Raw genomic sequence first — 19,110 nt, forward strand, 5'->3', positions numbered from 1 at the left:
GAGTCGTACATACAAGCGCCAATTACGTTGCTGCGTAGCGTCAAGGGGCGCGCTGGGGGGGGGGTGTCCGGCCTTCATGCCATGTGAACGCAATTGCGCCACATCAAGGGGCACGCTGGGGGCGTGTGCTACGTTCCACCCTTCATGTCATGTGGGTCGTACATTAATCAGAAGATCGTCTGCTGTGGCCGTGTGCTGGGGGCATGACAAACCTGTTCAGCTGGAGGCCTGGTAAGTAACATTACTGCAGCCTCTCCTGCGCGCTGTTACTGAACTCTCTCATGCAACGAAATTAGACGCGCCTGCTACCATCAACCAGGGCTCTAGCCGGGGGATCAGTACACTAATTACACGCGCCTGATAACATCAACCAGGGCTGCAGCTGGGCCTCAAGCAGGGGACCACGCGCCTGCTAACATCTACTCTAGCTAAAGTTCCCATGCATCTTGCTGTTATGGCTTCCAAAGCGCGGAGATACTCCTTCGGGAGTCGAATCAAGCGCTATACAAGCCCGCAAATAAATAAATAAATAAATAAAATAACATCAAACAGGCCTGCATCTGGGCCTCAGGCGGGGGAACACGCAAATGAGCGTGTCTGCGGGGACAATTACTGCAGCCTCTCCTACTCTCTGTCACTGAACTCTCTCATTTAACGGATTTACCCGCGGTTGATAACACTCTCATTCAACGACATTACACGCGCCTGCTAACATCAACTAGGGCTGTAGACGGGCTCAGGCGGCGGATCACTACACCAATTACACGCGCCTGCTAACATCAACCAGGGCTGCAGCTGGCCCTTCTCCATCCCTATTCTAATGAAACAAGTTGTCTACCGCAAGATTTTAAAATAAATTGCCCTTGCCAAATACACACATTACACACATTCTATTTTATACCCGGACAACATCGGGACGGGCTGCTAGTTGATGAATGTAGAAGTGACAAGAGCGTGTTAGAAGACAGAGAGAGTAGGGTGGTGGGAAAGAGGCATGAGATGGAATGGAATCTTTGGTAGCCTTGGTATTTGGCAACCCCGGCATTTGACAGCGGGCTCCTAAGAAAATCTTTGGGCATCTGCACTTTTTTGTGCATATTAAGCACTGTCTTCTACGGATTTCTTTTTTAATTCATTTTTTTTTAATATATTATCTTTTTTTAATTCAAAACATTATCAGGCCAAACAATATAACTGGATTTATATACTGGTATTTGCTCCTTTCCGTCCCCCCTCACTGAGGATCCTTTTATGCCCAAAGGTGTTAACTTTACCCAGGTGTTTCTATCAGAGGGGCGGTCAATGCACGAGTCATTTAGTCTCGCTGTGGCAACTGTGAACATCAAATAATGCGTCACAATATCTCTATCGTTAAACAGAACCCTGTTTTCCCAAAATATGACAACTTCGGAACGCAAGCCATGCTTGGTATTATTCCTTAGTTATAAAACATAACCCCCCTTTCCTCAAATGATGCTAGTAATTTCACAACGGCGCGGACCCCTGCGGGCTGTTGTATGCAGAGGCGGCGTGAGGCTGAGAGTTCCCTGCCTTCTCCCTGCCTTCTTCCTGAACTCTCGAGGACATCTCCTATGGACTACACCCCCACGGTGCATCGCTTCGCACTCACCTGGGCAGACGCGGTGGGAGGCGCTCTGATCGCGCACAAAAGCCACTCCTCTTTTACAGAGGCGCGGGAAGCGGCGCGGGATGAAGCCAGGGCTAAGTCCGGGACCAAGTGCAAGCCTGTTTGTGCCTGTTCGTGACAGGCAGTGACTGGACTGGGCCATACTACGCCGGTATTTAATATTTTATTCAGTCAAAGCTAGGTTTTATATGCTCGTAGTGTACCTAGGTAATTGTCTCTGTGATTCGAGGGCGTTACCACCCCCAAGTGATCAGCTCTTTTAAATTTTACTGTCCTGATTAGGCTGAAGAATTAAGACACTGATTAGCAGTAATATGGGTAAAACCAATCCCCCAAGTTCCCGACCACAGACACGGTAAAAAGCAGCTCTAGCAGCTCCCGTCCCTAGTGTGACGGCAATTGACAAAATGATCCAAAAAGCCATTGGGGTGGTTTCATCGGCCATAGTTAATACAGAAATACGACTTTCTCTTCCACCTGCTATGCCTTCCCCGTCGTTACTTGGGAATGCATCTTCACCTGTTCCCAACTCACCTGCCTCCACGTTAGAGTCTCCCGTAGGTGAGCTCCCATGCGCCCAGATTGCATCATACGTTTGTTCTCCCACTAACTCTGTACCCCCTATAGTCTCCCAGGTGACTAAAAAGGTTCCTAAGTGTCGTTCTAGAAGTAGGAACTCAAAACCACATAAAAAACCTGTTAAGGCAATTACATCTGCCCTAGATACTCCCCAGATTGAGTTAGGCCCTGCTAACGTCACTTTTGCCCCCGGTATGGGCCACTCACTTATTAATAGACTTCCAAACACAAATGGAGCAGCTTATCAAATCTCACTTTAAAACCTTGATGAGCAGAATTGATAAAGTTGTTTCACTGATGAATAACATGGGTGGAGGAGGGGGACTGTTGGGAGTAATACCTAGAAGGTGGACCTAGGTAATACTAACCAGGCAAATCAAGGTTTAACCACAGATAATGGCCCCGATATAATAATCTGGCACATGGATTGGAACCGAAGAATATGCTCAAACGTAACTCTAACACCACTCTATCCGGTTCTGTTATTCCCCCCATGGCTCCCTCAGATATAGCCACTCTGGTACCTCGAGTCCCAAATTTAATCTCACAAGTAAACAGCAGGAACCAGTCAGACCAGGTTTTGGCCCCCCACAAGCCTGTCTCGAAACCTCTTAGTAAGGATGTCCAACAGATGTCACCTTGCCCTCAGTTACCCCCTGTAGCTTCGCCGTATGTGGTGATATTAACTGGAGTCCCATTGCTGCCAGGTGACCGAGGTGAGACATTCCCGGAGTTCAAGAACAAAATCACCTTCTGGTTGAATAAAAACAGACCCTTAATGGGTTTGGACCAGGGTGAAATTATATTCGCTAGAAGAGTCACATGGCTGGGGACTAAACCCAAGGCTATTGGAGAGGATTGTGTGATTGTTAATTTCAGGGACCCTGGAGTGGTCAAACACATTCTTGATTGGGGGGCCCTATACCTTTGGGTACAATCATCCCACTCCCTCTGGGGTACTTTTATTCACGAGAAATAGTCCCTGGCGAGTTTGGACCAACTTACATACACCTAGGTGTTCAGGCGGTAGAATACAATCTACCTATAGCCAATAGATATTGCCCCTTGAACTATGTAGACTGACTACTTAATCCACTAAGGCTCACCAAAACAGATCCTAATGCAGCTGGGGGTCCCATGGAGGAGCGCCAGAGGGTTGAGGGTGGGCCTCCCCACTTGAATCCAGGGGTACAGGACGATGGAACACCAATGACCCCCCTAGTACAATGGTAAGCCCCCCAGGAGATGGATTGCTGCCGGATAATGTGGCTGGAACGTCCCCCTCTAATGTGTGTGTTCACCCCTCCAGTCACTCCTTCAAGGGCAGAAGCCCATGGCACACTGATTGGGTCGTGGAATCTTGCGGGTATTGGTTCTAAGCTAGCCCATCCAGAATGGGGAGAGTTTGTGGATCAGTACGATTTGTGTCTGTTCCAAGAAACATGGATGTTTACTGCCCCCATAAGGGCGGGCTTTGCAACCTTTTATATACCTGCGGTACAGGGACCTAGAGGGAGACCCTCGGAGGGACTTTGTATTTGGGTAGCTACGCACCTGGGTTGCACAGCGAAGGTGATAGAATCCCACTCTCCGGATATTCTTTGTATTGTTCTTAAATATCAGGATGGCACAAGTGTGGCGGTTTTTAATGTGTATTTGCGATCCACTCCCCATACGGTGGGCTCTTCTATGTTAAATGCTTTAGATGAGCTCCTTACACTATTTCCCCCACCAACATAGAATTATGGGTGGCGATTTTAATTGTCACTTTGAACCCCTGGCCGGAATTCCTGCTGTAACTCAAGATGAGGATTCCACCTGGCTCATTCAGGAATGTTCCATGTACCCGGCAAAGCGATGGTCGCCAATTGCTCTTCAGATTAACAAGCTCCTATTAACTCACTCCCTTAGAGCTTGTAATGGTAGACTCTATCCCGATGTCCCAGGTAAGATTACCTATAATAGAATCGGGAAAGGCACAACCATTGACTATATTATGGTCAACGTAGAATTTTGGTCTCAAATTAGGGCCTTTAGCGATATCCCACGGGTAGACAGCGATCATAACCTTCTGTCATTATAATTAAAAAACAAATTGGGCAACCGACATAGACCAGGTGAGCTGGAGACCCATATAGATACGAACTTAATCATAGCTGCGGGTGGCAGACGCATAAAATGGGCCAAGTTTGTACTAGCTCCTGATAAAATAGCTGACTTATACCAACATGTTGCCTGTTCCCTAGTGGAGGTTTTTGAACTCCCAGTCGATAACTTTGATCCCTCCTATTTTTAAGCACTTGGGATCATCCACTCTAATTTATCCACCTCTTTGGCCTCCTATTTTTACACCACAGTCAATAAGAGGCCGCGACCAAAAAACCAGGCCCAATGGTATACCAAACCCTGTAGGTTGGCTAAATTTGCACTTGTTTGGGAAGTCAAAACCGGAACTGTTGAGAGCATTAGAGCAGCGAGACACTCCTACAAGAGCAAAATTGCTGAATCTAAGTCAGAATGGGAGGCTTTAAGGTGGGTAAACATAAAGGAAGCTCTGGACGGCCGTGATTACAGGGCTTTTTGGAACCTAGTTAGAATGGGCTCGGTAGAGGGTCTTTCAGCAGTAGTACCTAACCTGAGCGAAGAAGTGTGGTTATCGCATTTTAAGTCTTTGTTTTCTCTAAGCGATACCCAAACTGTTGTATACTCTTCCCCCCTATCGAAGGGAATACTCGTATCAGGAGCACTGGAGGCAAATGATCATGATTACCCACCCTGTACTATGTTGGAAATCGAAGCGGCCCTTAGGAGCTTGTCTTCCGGGAAGGCTCCGGGATTGGATAGAACCCCAGGAGACCTATTCCTGAGTGAGCAGAAGGTCTGGGTACCTTACATTTGGTTATACTTTAATGCCATCCTTCACGGTATGGAAACCCCTCATACATGGTTGGGTGCAGAGATCATCCCCATTCACAAAAAGGCATCCCCACTCGATCCGGCCAATTACCTTCCCATTAGCCTGATTGACGTCTTGCAGAAACTGTTTGCCCACTTTTTACTAACGAGGTTGCAGTGTTGGATTGATGAACACCACATCCTGACCTCCCTCCAAGCGGGCTTTCGTGCTAAGGTCTCTACCATCGACCAACTGTTTAGACTTCAATTGGTATATTGGAAGACGGTAACAATGGGAGTTGGCAGCCTGTATCTGATCTTTGTAGATCTCCGATCTGCCTTCGATTTGGTACAGAGGGAGAAGCTTTGGGCCATATTGTTAGAAATGGGTGCTCCAGTATATCTGTGCCAATTGTTTAAACGCTTACACCAAGGCACCTGAGGTTCGGGAGGAATGGGGAGCTCTCGGCCCCCTTCCCTGTTGAAAAGGGTGTCAGGTAGGGGTGCATGTTGGCACCCACCCACTCTTTGTTCCTTAATGGTTTGATTGACCTTTTGGGTGCAAGGGATTTAGATTCTCCTAGCCTAGCCACACGCAAGATACCGGCCCTGATGTTCGCTGACGATACGCTTTTGTTATCAAAATCTTCTGTGGGTATCCAGCGAACTCTGGAGGCGTTCTGCTCTTTTTGCAAATCTAGAAATCTGGAGATTAATATTTCCAAAACCAAATACATGGTCTTCCACGCGAAAACAACCAATTGCCCGCACCCTCATTTGAATGGTCTGACGCTGGAAAGAGTATCCACTTTTGAGTATTTGGGAGTAACACTGAATGATAGGATGGAATGGGGGTCACACATGGCCAAGGCAAACCTGAAGTTGGCCCAAGCCGCTGGTGGAATACTAAAGGTATACAACGAGTGCTCATTTAAAACCTTGGGACCTCCAGTTGAAATCTACAAAGCCCAGGCGAGGGGTGGCGCGCTCTATGGAGTAGAGCTGTGGGGCCATGCCAGTCCTACCTCATTGTCCACCACTGAGAATAGCTTCATTAGGCGCTTACTTAGACTTCCTCAGAGCACTCCTTTGATACCACTACGTCTAGACCTGGGTTTGGTCCCTATTCAGGATGTTATGGCCAATCACCCCCTGATGTATTGGAGGCGACTCTGGACTACTCCAGAGCTGTCAAGCTATAGAGAGGACCTGAGGGATTTACTGGCTATAAGGGGAGTTGGGAAAATCCCCTGGCTAAAATTCGTGAACCAGCTCTGCCACGCATTGGGGAGGGCAGACATGTGGACTTCCCCTGAGCAAACATGCCCCTTAATCCCTAAAAAGTCTTTGGCCAACGTACTTAAACAATACCGCAGGGATCGCCTAACACTCAACCCTGCTCTGGGCAAACTGACCAATAGAATACTGGAGGTCAAGGATAACTACTATTTTGAGCAATTCCTGGATGACATCCAGCCCTTACTGGTGAAGAAACTCTATGTCCAATTTAGACATGGAACACTACCACTTAGGGCAGTGACTAATAAGTGGCAGAATGCACCCCTTGCAGCTAGTACATGCCCAGGGTGCGAAGGTAGTGAGGAGACAGATCTGCGTGTTCTGCTCTTCTGTCCTTTGTACTCTAAGGCAAGAGCTAAATGGATTGTACAATTATGCAAGAATATGGGTCTCAAGGATTTCAGGGATGTATTTAGAATCTTAAAATATGATACTTCCCCCATGATTGTATTTGTGACCTCCAGATATCTTTTGTCTATGTGGTGCTCCAGAAGCGCAAAATTCAAAAATGCCAAACTGTGAGATCTTTAGTATCGTGACTATTTTAACCTTTAATGAATTTTGTAAAAAACGATGGGAGTGGTTCTGTTAAATTTTATCAGGATATATTTATATTTTTAATCTTGTACCTTAAAATCTTTTACTTGATTGTTTAGCACTATGAATACACTATAATGTTTTTTAAACTGGCTTGCTTTATTTTAAAAATTGTTGTATATCTGCTTTTATGGCTTTTAGCCGATAATAAAGCTTTTTGACTGACTGGCTATTTTACGCTATTGTTTTTCTCTTCAAACAGTGGTGTGGCCAAAGCCTGGAGCCGCGCGCACTTCGGGGAGGGCTCCGGCCCAGTGCTGCTGGACGAGGTGCAGTGCACGGGCAACGAGCTCTCGATAGAGCAGTGCGCAAAGAGCTCGTGGGGGGAGCACAACTGCGGCCACAAGGAAGATGCCGGGGTGTCCTGCACGCCTCTCTCAGGTACAGTCCTCCATTACTGAAGCAATGATCTTAACCAGCCCTGCTCCCCCATACTATTCGCTCTATACATTGATCCGCTCATTCAGAAGATTTTAGAATGCCCTAGAATATCTCCTGTGATTTACAATAGTTATGAAAATAAGATCTTAGCCTACGCTGATGACTTAGCGGTTATCACAACAGACCCACAGCAGGCACTCCCAGAACTGGTACAGTTGGCTAAACTTTTTGGTCAAGGTTCTGGATATCTTCTGAATGAATCCAAAACCCAGATAATTTGCTCTAGAAACATACCAAGACCCGACCCAAGGCATGTTGGTTCTGCTTTATATTTAGGGGTTAAGATAAATGCTACAGTGGGTAAGATAGTGGAAGAGAATTACCTACCCCTTATTAAATCCATAGAGCAAGAACTGAAAAGGATGGAAGCCCTTCATCTTTCGCCCGTCGGGAGAGTAAATGCTGTAAAAATGGCGATGTTTCCAAGGGTGTTATATCTATTTAGAGCCATTCCCCTATATATTGAGGAGAAAATTCTGAAGCAATTAGAGTCTGTCTTTATCAAGTTTATATGGCAATACGGCAAGGTTAGACGTTCAACGACCCTTATGTCGCTTCCTTGGGAAAGGGGTGGGATGGCACTTCCGAACCTGAGATTGTATCACTGGACCTGCTTCCTAACCCAGATGTCAATCCTGTTTCATTGCGACACTGATGCGACTATTACAGACAACCAGGGTCCCCCTCCCATCTTCAATCTACTAATGGGGGAGAAAGCTACGGGATTATTGCTGACGGAACTGGAATATAGGTTTTATAGAAAGGCACGATTTAAGATCTTGCTAGGTGCTTGGCAAGTATGGAAATCAATTCTAAAAAATGTTCATATCCCTAAAGTCAACCCTTCTCTCCTCTTGGTTAATTCTAGCCTTTTTCCTCACTTAAGCAATGACGGGATCCTACGAGTATGGAGGAACTTAGGGGTTAAGACTATTGGAGACCTAATGGTAGGAGATAGGATAAGCGGGTTTGAGGACATGCAAAGGAGATATGGACTCCCGGCTAATCATTGGCTTATATATGGGCAAATCTCCAGTATCTTACAGGCTTGTAGACCAAAGCTCAAACCCCTCGTAGACTTTCCTGTGGTTGAGGGTAGGAGAAGAAGGTGTAGGAAGATAAAAGATATTTACAACATGCTGGTGTCCAGATTACAGGACGATGTTGGAAAAGTAGAAAGTGATTGGGCAACTAAATTGGGAAACCCGGATGTAGATTTGGACCTAGCATTAAGCTTGAATAAAAAGATTTTTCGGGCGTCCAACTTACGAGCACAACATTTTAAAACAGTCTTTAATCTGTACCACACACCGGCTAAATTATTTGCTTGGGGTGTTAGGAATGATGATTGCTGCCTGAGATGCAATAAGAGACAAGCTGACCTACTACATATGTTCTTTAGCTGTGAACGATTGACCCCCGCCCTGGATGGAATAACAAAATTCTGGGAGGGGCTGCTAGGTCATAAGATCGATCTATCCCCAACACTAATGTTATTTGGCTCAGACTCTAAATTGGTTTTAACAGATGACGAGGCTGCTTTGGTTTTTATGTCGGTCGCCGTGCTTAGAATCATGATTTCAGCCGGTTGGAAAGATGTAACAGCCCCGTCTTTTCAAATGTGGATGTCCAGATTCTTGGCCATTTACAATATTGAGTCTGGCCTCTATGAATTTAAAGGTGTTAAAAAACGAGAAATGGGAAGACGATTATGGGCCCCGGTTAAGAAATGGATGGACGATAGAATAAGAAATTGAAATGCACTGCATTGCTATATTTATTGACAGATCTTTATATAATTTTTTTTACCCCCATATGAAATACTGTGTCCTTTAATGGTTTACATATGTATCAGATGTTTTTAAACCTTGCTTATGGTTATGTACTTATGTATTTTCTTATTGCACCATGAACTCCAATAAAAAATAAAAAAAAAGATCTTAACCAGCCCTGCTTTCCGGAAGTGTCGTCCAGGTATGCAAATGTGCAGGATGCAGCTAGGCATGAAGATGATGCAGGGGGATAATGTTATCCGAAAGGATGCCGTAGGCAAACGGTCGGCCAAAGCTAAAAAGGGTCCCATTCCAAACTGATGTATGGGGCCTGCCCATTGCCTATACATGGGAACACATTAGTACAGTTAAAACACTTTACTGTCACCATGTTATAGCACTTCCAAACTCACACATAACACTAACATTCTTCTGACACAGAACTCTGAAAAACACCACCCGGCTACAACAATGGAGTAGTTACACTATCCAGAAACACTTTGAGTCTCACAAGTGATATGGTGAGCACTCTACATATTCCAATATTATACAGTATTCCAGAGGCAGATGTGTGCTGTACAGATACTAGTACTATAATGTAACATAATAATTTGTTACACTCAGTTCCTTCATGTTACTCGTTCTTCCTTTTGGCTATTGTTTTTGCATAGCTCGACTCTTTTTTTTGCTATCACTGTTTCTCAGCTATTCAAACTTTCTCTCTGCCATAATCTTCTCCTCCCTTTATTCACAGTTCTATTACTGTAACATCATTGTTACCTCTGTGGGTTTTTATATTTTGCTCCCATAACCTCCTGACTTGAATCCCACAATCCGTCCTTTTCTCTAGTGCCAGTCCTTGACTTTTTATCTAGTGCCCTTTGAATTCTGAGACTATTAGTTACACTTCCCAAAATAACTGTGTGGGCAGAGGAGCCAAAGAATATATAATAATTTGGGGTAAAAAAGCAGGACTGGAACCACTAGTCAGCATCCATCAAAGTGTGAAAAGAGCTTTATTCGAGCTAAATAAGAATTCGTAATGGCTGAAACTCGCAGGAAAGTTTAGTAAAACTTTAAAAGCAAAAACAAAATGTTTCAGGCTCTGATTAATTTTGTAAATAATTTTCATTTCCATTGAGATAATTACATTGATCGGTGAAGTGGGGTTTCAAACTCGGGTGTTTACTTTTCCTTGCTAAAACTTTACGAATCATTGACTTTTTTTTACATAAGAATAGAGGAAACCCTCCTGCCCATCTGTGCCATTAGGCACAACCCCTGGTTGTCATACCAACAAAGCAAAGAGTGTGTAAACAAGCTATTAATTTCAGAAAATGTGCCCATATCTGTGGTGGTGTAACATGAATACTGTGAGTACTACCACTACAGCTGGAACTGCAGGCCCCAAGCTCTACCTGTCCATAAGCAGCACCCACTGCATTTCAAATGCAAAGTGGACACGTCACAGGGCACAGACCCAGAATGTTGGGACCCCCTTATGGTTGAAATGGATGAAATGAGCTGACATCGTCCCTACCTAGGCATGTAGATGATGCAGGAATGATATTATATTCTCCCTACTCTAAGAGCATGGTTAGATGTTGACCCCCGAGACACCTCAGGTAACAAGCGATATTCAGGGCAAAAGGAAAAATAAAATATTATCCCAAAGTTTGGAAGTGACGCCACCTTTAGTTACGCACCTGAAAAAGATGACATATAGGTTACACCCTCGTGAAAACAAATATCTGGTGCGTGCAGCGCCCAAACTGCAGATTATCACAAATTGGCTCCAGAGAGCACTTCTGATGAGCTGTGAGGTAATGGCAGAGGATGAGTCATGATCTGAAAGCATTACACAAGATGATCAACCGTCAATGAACGTCAGTCAACTCATTAATAACCACTTGCACTGCCAAAGGGAAGACTATGAATCCACATTTATAGGCAAAAAGCCCGACCCGGCACATCTGTCCTCCTCTCCCCAGCGAAAACAATTTATATAGAGAAATGGCTTTCAAGGCTTCAATGGTAAATCTTCATCTAATACTCAGTGTGAGAAATTGTGGCACAAACCACTCTGATCTCGCTTACTGAATCAGTGATGCATGGGTCCTTCCAAGTCTCAATTTATTTTGAAAGCGTTTTTCTGTGATATGCAATTAGCAGAAAATATGCATGGTATTATGCAGCTAAGTGGAATATGCTATGGATGGAGGGGCCATGACTAAGGGGAAGGGAAGGCTGGGGTGGGTCACGTGGCCCTGCCCCCCCCCCCCCTCGCCAATGGTAATGATTTCCTGTTACTCTATGCGGGTCTGTATACATGGTTTATGTCATACTGTTCTGTCATGTGCATTAGTTCTAAGCAAAGATATTCAACCAGAACGACGACAAAATCAGTTATGCCCCTGCATTAAGAAAGAAACAGTCTAAATAGAGGCCTTGTTTCTATAATAAATGTGTGAAGGTACGGTGGGAGGGGACACGAGGTGATGGTAGCACTGTAAATCATGAATATCACGACGGCTTGGTTTTTATACCGAGGTGTCTCTAAACCTATTAACCCACTTTAATCCCCTTTCAGCAGTAGCGTGGCATACATTGTAGTGGAGTAGAGTGCAGTTGCATATAGTAGAGTGGTGCAAAGTAGAGTTGAGGTGCGTAGAGTGCAGTGCCATACAGTGCAGTAGCATAGAGGGCAGTGGCATAGAGGTGAGTGGCATAGAGTGCAGTGGTGTACAGTACAACAGTGTAGAGTGCAGTGGCATAGAGTGGTGCAGAGTAGTGTACAATGGTGTACAATGCAGTGGCACAGAGTAGAGTGGTGCAGAGTACAGTAGAATGGTGTAAAGTGCAATGCGTAGAGTGGTGTAGAGTGCAGTGGTGTAGTGGTGCTGAGTAGACTACAGCGGCGTAGAGTGCAGTTGCGTAGAGTGGTGCGGAGTAGAGTGGGCATGTACAGTGCAGTGGGCATAGTGGTGTGGAGTAGTGTACAGTGGTGTAGAGTAGAGTGGCTTGGAGTGGAGTAGAGTACAGCTGTGTAGAAAGCAGTCCCGTAGATTGCAAATGGCGCGGAGTGCAGTGGCCTACAGTACCTGCATGGCATAAAATGTAGCAGTCCATGCCGGGTAGGTACTGATTTTGACGTTCCCAGTGAGGTGCCTATTTCATAGGCACTGCTGTTGGAATGCCAAAGTACCACCGCCAGACAGGAGAAAACTCCTAATCTGACGGGCGGTTCAACCACGGGTTTGGCGGTGCGGGAGCGGGGGGTCCCTCTCCGGCACCGCCAAGCTCGGAATGAGGCCATTATACTTCTTCATGTTTTTAGCAGGCTTCAGGCTTAAGGCTCTATTGCTTGGCATTCTGCACTGCACACTGCAACAATGGCCAATGCAAAAAAACTTTTCATTTGATGCCAGCCAACCACACTGCCTGCATCCGCAAATCCTCGAGGATCTGTGAATTCTACATTGGACAATGGGACAAATATTCCCTCTTCCAAATGATTTATTCTATTTTTTATTTTTTAAAGATGTGAGCATCCGATCCACAAAGGATCTGCAAATTAACAATCAGGATATTTAAAAGTATTTTTCCTATTGACTCTTCAAAGTTTAGTACACATCTTTATTTGTAACACAAGGTTCCCAAAAACTAGTGAACATATTTACACCAAATGAAGAATAGACACATATTTAAGTAAAGTTCTAGTTTCATGCTAAGATTGGTGTAATTCCAGTCACCAGTTTGTGCTGTAGAAGAGAGCAAACTTTCTTATATGGGTTGAAATGGCAAATCTCAACTTTTTCTGAACCCCCTCCTCCTGTTTCCCCCCACAATCATCTGTACGATACTTAAAATGCTAAAACTTTTTCCATTGCTGCTATGTTACTGGCCCATGGATGGTTCGAATGGGTTTGGCTGCGAGCGATCCGTGCAGGAGAGGATGTGGCGAGGCTGGAACGTTCTTTCATATGTTATGGGACTGTGCTCTCATTCGGGGGTATTGGTCTGCTATTCATGCCAAGGTACGTGAGATGTGGGGAGTGAGCTTTGAGTTGGAGGCGCGGCGGTGCCTCCTGAATGTTTGGTACCCAACTGACCTCTCGTCCCATGGAAAGGTGTGGGCCACGTTGGCGTGCGGTATTGCCAAGCGTAATATCGCTCAATTGTGGGGGGCGAATCAGCCGCCTACTGTTGGGAAATGGATGGAAGATTTGGATTGGTGTATGTTTAGAGAGCGGGCGGTGTATGTGGCCAGGGGGAGACCCAAGAAATGGGGCAAAATTTGGGGGCCCTGGAATATGTATAGGGGTGATATATGTGCTCCTCCTGCTGAACCGGACGATCCAGCAATGTCGGAGGACCCCTGAACCTGTATGTTGTTATTTCTGCTGTATTTCTTTGATCAGGAGGACAATTATATATGTAGTGCGTGTCAGATGCAACCCAGTGTATTTATTGTATGTGTTTATGATTTCATTTTGTGTGCATTAATAAAAAATAATTTAAAAAAATGCTAAGACTTTGTGGGTTTTGTTATTAGTTTTGAAAAACTTAATGCACAATCTAGCTTGCAAATCATCTCATCTACAAATCCCTCCTCCTACTCCAAGAAACCTGTACCTATTTTTGCTAAAGGAATGAAGACATGATATCTTACCTCCTCTGCTCAATATAGTTAACACCTCTCTAGAAGAGGGTATTTTCCTGTTAACTCTGCCTGAATCTCTCCACATCATAAGAAACAAAATGACCTTCAGAATCTCAGAAGCTAATCTTGGGAAAAATAATTGAAACAGTTGTTGCAGCCGAACACCTAAAACATCATTAACAACAACCAAATTCGACTCAAAAACAGACATAAAATAATGGTCAGTGTACTTAAACTTTTAGACAATGGAGATGTATGCTCGTATAGGTCCGTTTAGACCTTGCTTCAGATATCAATATGCTAGACCACCAATTATTCCATCATAGCCTTAAGTTTAGAACAGGATCAGAAGGAACTGTACTGAGCTAGTTGAAATCTTTCATCTCTTTAAGCTCTCAATTTGTGAAGCTAGTCTCTTTTTACCTGCCCTCATCTGGTGACAGAAGATGTACCATATGGTGTACCACAAGGATCCATGGCATTACCTCACCGTTTCAGATCATAAATTGGATTTTTAGCAGAAATCCTTCAAGAAAAAATCATCTCTATTTGTCAATATGCTAACGGCACCTAGCTATGCCTTTAAGTATCTGAGCTATCAAATATATTTAATTTGAAGTCCTTCCTGTGTTATGTTGTGATCTGGGTGCAATGCCTTTCAGCAAAACTTAATCCCTAAAAGACCAAATTCATTCTGTTCTCGCCTGGAACCCACCCCCTTGTGCAGGGTTAGCTGCAAATATTTCATCCTTTAGGTATTTACTCATCTCTGGTTCCACATTCAATGTTGCTTGGCTTCATTTTAGACAGCAACCTCCTCTTAAATAACCACATCGGTAAGCTAACCAAATTGGCATCCTACATACTCCATCAGCTCAGAACACAAAAATCGGTTATCCACTGGAAAACATCAGAACCGCAGTACAAGCTCTCATTCTCACACATCGAGATGGAGTAAATGCCTTTCAAAATGTACCACTGCACATCTTTCAGCTTTACTGCTCCACTAGTTGCAATCTGATCACATCTCCCCCATCCTAAAGCACCTTCATTGGCGACCATCCAAAACAAAAGTTGGATTTTGGATTGCATGCATCCCACCTAAAGCTATCTGTGCTTCCCTACTTTATAACACAAACTCACGGGTGGATAACGAAATACGAGTGGAAGAGATCATCTAATTCTAGAAATCCTGAAAAGAAAATCAGAAACCGAGAGTAAAGACAATCTTATGCCTATCCGCTAGACTGTGGACTTCTATTCCGGACTACATAAACTAAATCCTAGCCTTCTTGCTTTCAGGAGAGACATAAAAAGACATCTTTTCAGAACATGCTTCCCACCTTGATTCTGTGCTAACTTTTCCCAATTTTTGTAACTGTCCATTGTTCATTTGTTTCTTGTTAAGCACATCGTTGTCGGATGTCTAAATCTGCGCTATATAAATTCTTTCATTAAAATAAAAAATGTGGTTGGAAAGTTTAGTGCTGGCTTGTGAAATTGCGGGAAAATTAAAAGTCTTCCGACAGAAGCTTTGCAGTGGGACTGGATCCTAACCGTAACCACACAGAAGCTAATGTCTCCTGTGTAATAGTCACTTAGCAGCACGATATTGGGATTTTATTGCATATTTTAGTCCGGATGAGGTGGAGTTTGGAAGCGTGACTTGAGCATGTTCAGTTTCAATGTGTTTAAAGTTTTATTTGAGGCTTCCATGTGCTGTGGTAAAGATGGGTACACAGCAGGTCCAACGTCAGCAGCTGTTCTGTTGGCGTTACCTTTAGTAGATGCCTCATTATCATTGCCAAGGACAGCTTTACATTCAAATCTAAAATAAAATTTTGTTAAAGTTGAGTGCTTCACATAGTGTGGGGCCTGCAGTATATTGACCCCTCTGTCTCAAACCATTCCTGATGCTGCTCGTGCTCACCACACGTTTGTCATGACATTTGTACCTAATTTTCATCCTTACTTATATTCATTATGTGTGCACAAAATCTGTCTCCTAGACAAACCCTATAGCTCCTTCAAAAAGGGCATTATACCATTATAAGTTAAGCAAAACATGGACGTACAAGTACACTATTCTTCCAGAGCAACGTTGTTTCTTGCTATCATGTAGGTTCTGCTGGATTTCACTTTCAAAAGCATTTTTAATCTTTTTTTAAATTTGATTTAAGCTCTGAGATTAGCCATGTCCATGTTATTAATCAATACCAGAAAGTCGGCGCCCCCAGGTCAAATGGAATACCCCAGGCCATTTGCAAGCAAGACCCACCATATTGGGCATGGAAGCTGGCTCCACTTTACACCAATGCAGTTTTCACGGGGTGATACCCGACTCTCAAGAGAAAGAGTAAAACATGTCAAAAAATTACTGCCTCAACGCTTTTAGACAATGAAGCAAAACATTGTGGGTCCCTCATTTTACATGATCTAACCACCTGAGCCGATGCCAACGAGTTAATCCCAATAACCCAATCTGGCTTTTGGAGGAGCTCTGGTACCTTAACTAACTTGCTGGCCCTATCAATCATCCTGGATCAAATGGGAAACTGGAACCTCACCACCTATCTTTGCTTTGTTAATTATAAATCAGCATTCGACTGTGTAAACTGAACAAAGCCCTGGAAGAAGGCTAGGGCTTGGAACATCCCTTCACACTTGCTTAGAATCATCATCGAGGCCTTACCAAGTCATAAATGGGTGCTGCCTCCCTATTAGCAAGAAAGATATATACACATAAAGGCCTGAAACAGGGGTGCGTTTTAGCCCTAGGTCTTTTCAATCTTTTTATGGCCAACTTCTCCCCTGCGCTTGATGAAACTAATTACCATGCCCTTCGGCTATGCAACTTCTTTTTGAACCACTTTATAGACATGGATGATGTAGCACTATGCAGCTTCTCCAAAGTTGCTCCACCAGCAAGCAATGCAACCTAAGTTGTAATCTCAGCACACACACCCTAGGTGTAGTAAATGAAGGCAAGTATCTGGGGTTCCTGTTGGATAACAGGGGAACGGCCTCCAAACAGCTCCGAACCCTCACAAATAAGAGCAACGCCCTCATTGCTGCCTTTTCCATTGTAGGTAAGAAGCTAAAAGGCCCAACATGTGATTCTCTGCTGAAGGTCATGTTGGCAAAAACTCTGTCTACCTTGACATGCGCTCTTGGGCCATGATTCAGCCTTACTGGACAAACCAAATAAAAATGGTCTGTTATCCAGCATTGGGGTATCCGTCATAGATTCACATGCCTGAATCATACCCCGTCGGCGAGGAGGGAGTCCCACGGTAAATAAAATAGCAGTGCCAAAGGTAAATAATAGTAGTAGGCCCTAAGGAAAAAGGCCTGAGGCCCAAATCCTAGTAGCCTATCTACATCATTATGCTAAAAGAACCAAACTTTTGGTACAACCAATCAGCTACCAGCACCCTCTAGAACCTTCTCTGCAGAGCTAGTTCTCAGATTTTCACCGCACGTCGTGTGGAAGGGAGTCTCCCTGAGTGCCAACTCAGTTTATCCTTCAAGATGTATGACATGAAGGCCTTGTTCAAACCTTGTAGAACATGCGACAAAAAGAGAGTCCATGCTGATGATCAACATAAGGACTGCATTCACTGCCTCTACCCTAAACATGAGGCAAAAGATTGTAAGATCTGCTGAACCTTCCCTTCAAATATTCTAAGGGATAGGGAGGCAAGAGTCCTGTTGTGGCTTAAATCTTCTACAGCTGAAGATGATGATAGAGCCTCAACTTCCAGCAAGAGAGCAAGATCTCAGGACAGTTCGTCAAGTGAGGGGAGAAAACATCTTAAATCCTCCCACTCTACTTCTGGACCTTCTCAGAGGTCTCCTCCAGCTACAGCTCTCAAGGACTCTAAAAGGGAATCTTCCAAAACTGTGAGTAAAGGCTGTTCTATTCCCTCATCTTTTCCTTTATCTATGATTTCCGTCACGTCTTCAGCTCCTTCGTCGACGGCGACTATTTCCACTACTACTACCACTTCACCTATTCTGTTGACTAGGATTTGTATTGTGACTAAGAAGACCGTCGTTGACGACTCGTCGACGAAGGCCTCGTCGACAAAGTCATCAAAACACTCACCGACGAAAGTACCGTCGACGAAGCCTCCACCGTCGACGAAAGTTTAGTCGACAAAGCCACAGGTTCCTACTATGCCATCTACGACTGTCCCGTCGACGAAGAAACCAAGCCCGTCGACAACGATCCCGTCGACGTCGAGTCCGTCGATGATGGTAGAAACCACAGCAATGGAGCGCACACCGCTAGCCCCTCCTCCGGATCGCCCCTCGGGATTCTGGTACTTGTAGTTCAATAGTGGATCACCCAGGTGGGTGCAAGTCGGTACTTGTTGGACTGATGAATCTCTAGACCCGATACATGTCCCGGATTTTTGGGTATCGCCCGAGACATGGCTCGGGTTTCGGGATAACTTCCCTCATCAGTAGAGAAATGGTTAGGGGTGGAGGAGAAGGCCGCCAAACAACCGTCAATGGCCTCGATGCCCGAACCGGCACGCAGGGCAGCATCCAGGAGCCCGTCGGCTCAAAGCTCAAGAGAGCCAATTAATAGAAACCACAGCAATGGAGCACACACTGCTAGCCCCTCCTCCGGATCGCCCCTCGGGATTCTGGTACTTGTAGTTCAATAGTGGATCACCCAGGTGGGTGCAAGTCGGTACTTGTTGGGCTGATGAATCTCTAGACCCGATACATGTCCCGGGTTTTTGGGTATCGCCCGAGACATGGCTCGGGTTTCGGGATAACTTCCCTCATCAGTAGAGAAATGGTTAGGGGTGGAGGAGAAGGCCGCCAAACAACCGTCAATGGCCTCGATGCCCGAACCGGCACGCAGGGCAGCATCCAGGAGCCCGTCGGCTCAAAGCTCAAGAGAGCCAATTAATAGAAACCACAGCAATGGAGTGCACACCGCTAGCCCCTCCTCCGGATCGCCCCTCGGGATTCTGGTACTTGTAGTTCAATAGTGGATCACCCAGGTGGGTGCAAGTCGGTACTTGTTGGACTGATGAATCTCTAGACCCGATACATGTCCCGGGTTTTTGGGTATCGCCCGAGACATGGCTCGGGTTTCGGGATAACTTCCCTCATCAGTAGAGAAATGGTTAGGGGTGGAGGAGAAGGCCGCCAAACAACCGTCAATGGCCTCGATGCCCGAACCGGCACGCAGGGCA

The 19,110-nt window shown here is 45.0% G+C and overlaps 1 protein-coding gene across 2 annotated transcripts in view; it reads left to right on the forward strand.

The window, feature by feature from the left end:
• The window catches only part of PRSS12 (serine protease 12), a 641,810-nt gene that overhangs the window by 345,147 nt on the left and 277,553 nt on the right, over positions 1 to 19,110 (forward strand). For both annotated transcript variants that reach the window (XM_078675945.1, XM_078675946.1), the window contains exon 5: positions 7,221 to 7,399. In XM_078675945.1, coding sequence (XP_078532071.1) covers positions 7,221 to 7,399 — 179 coding nt within the window. The remainder of the gene's footprint in view (positions 1 to 7,220; positions 7,400 to 19,110) is intronic.

This window comes from Lissotriton helveticus, chromosome 2_1, assembly GCF_964261635.1.
Source record: "Lissotriton helveticus chromosome 2_1, aLisHel1.1, whole genome shotgun sequence".
Classification (NCBI taxonomy): Eukaryota; Metazoa; Chordata; class Amphibia; order Caudata; family Salamandridae; genus Lissotriton; species Lissotriton helveticus.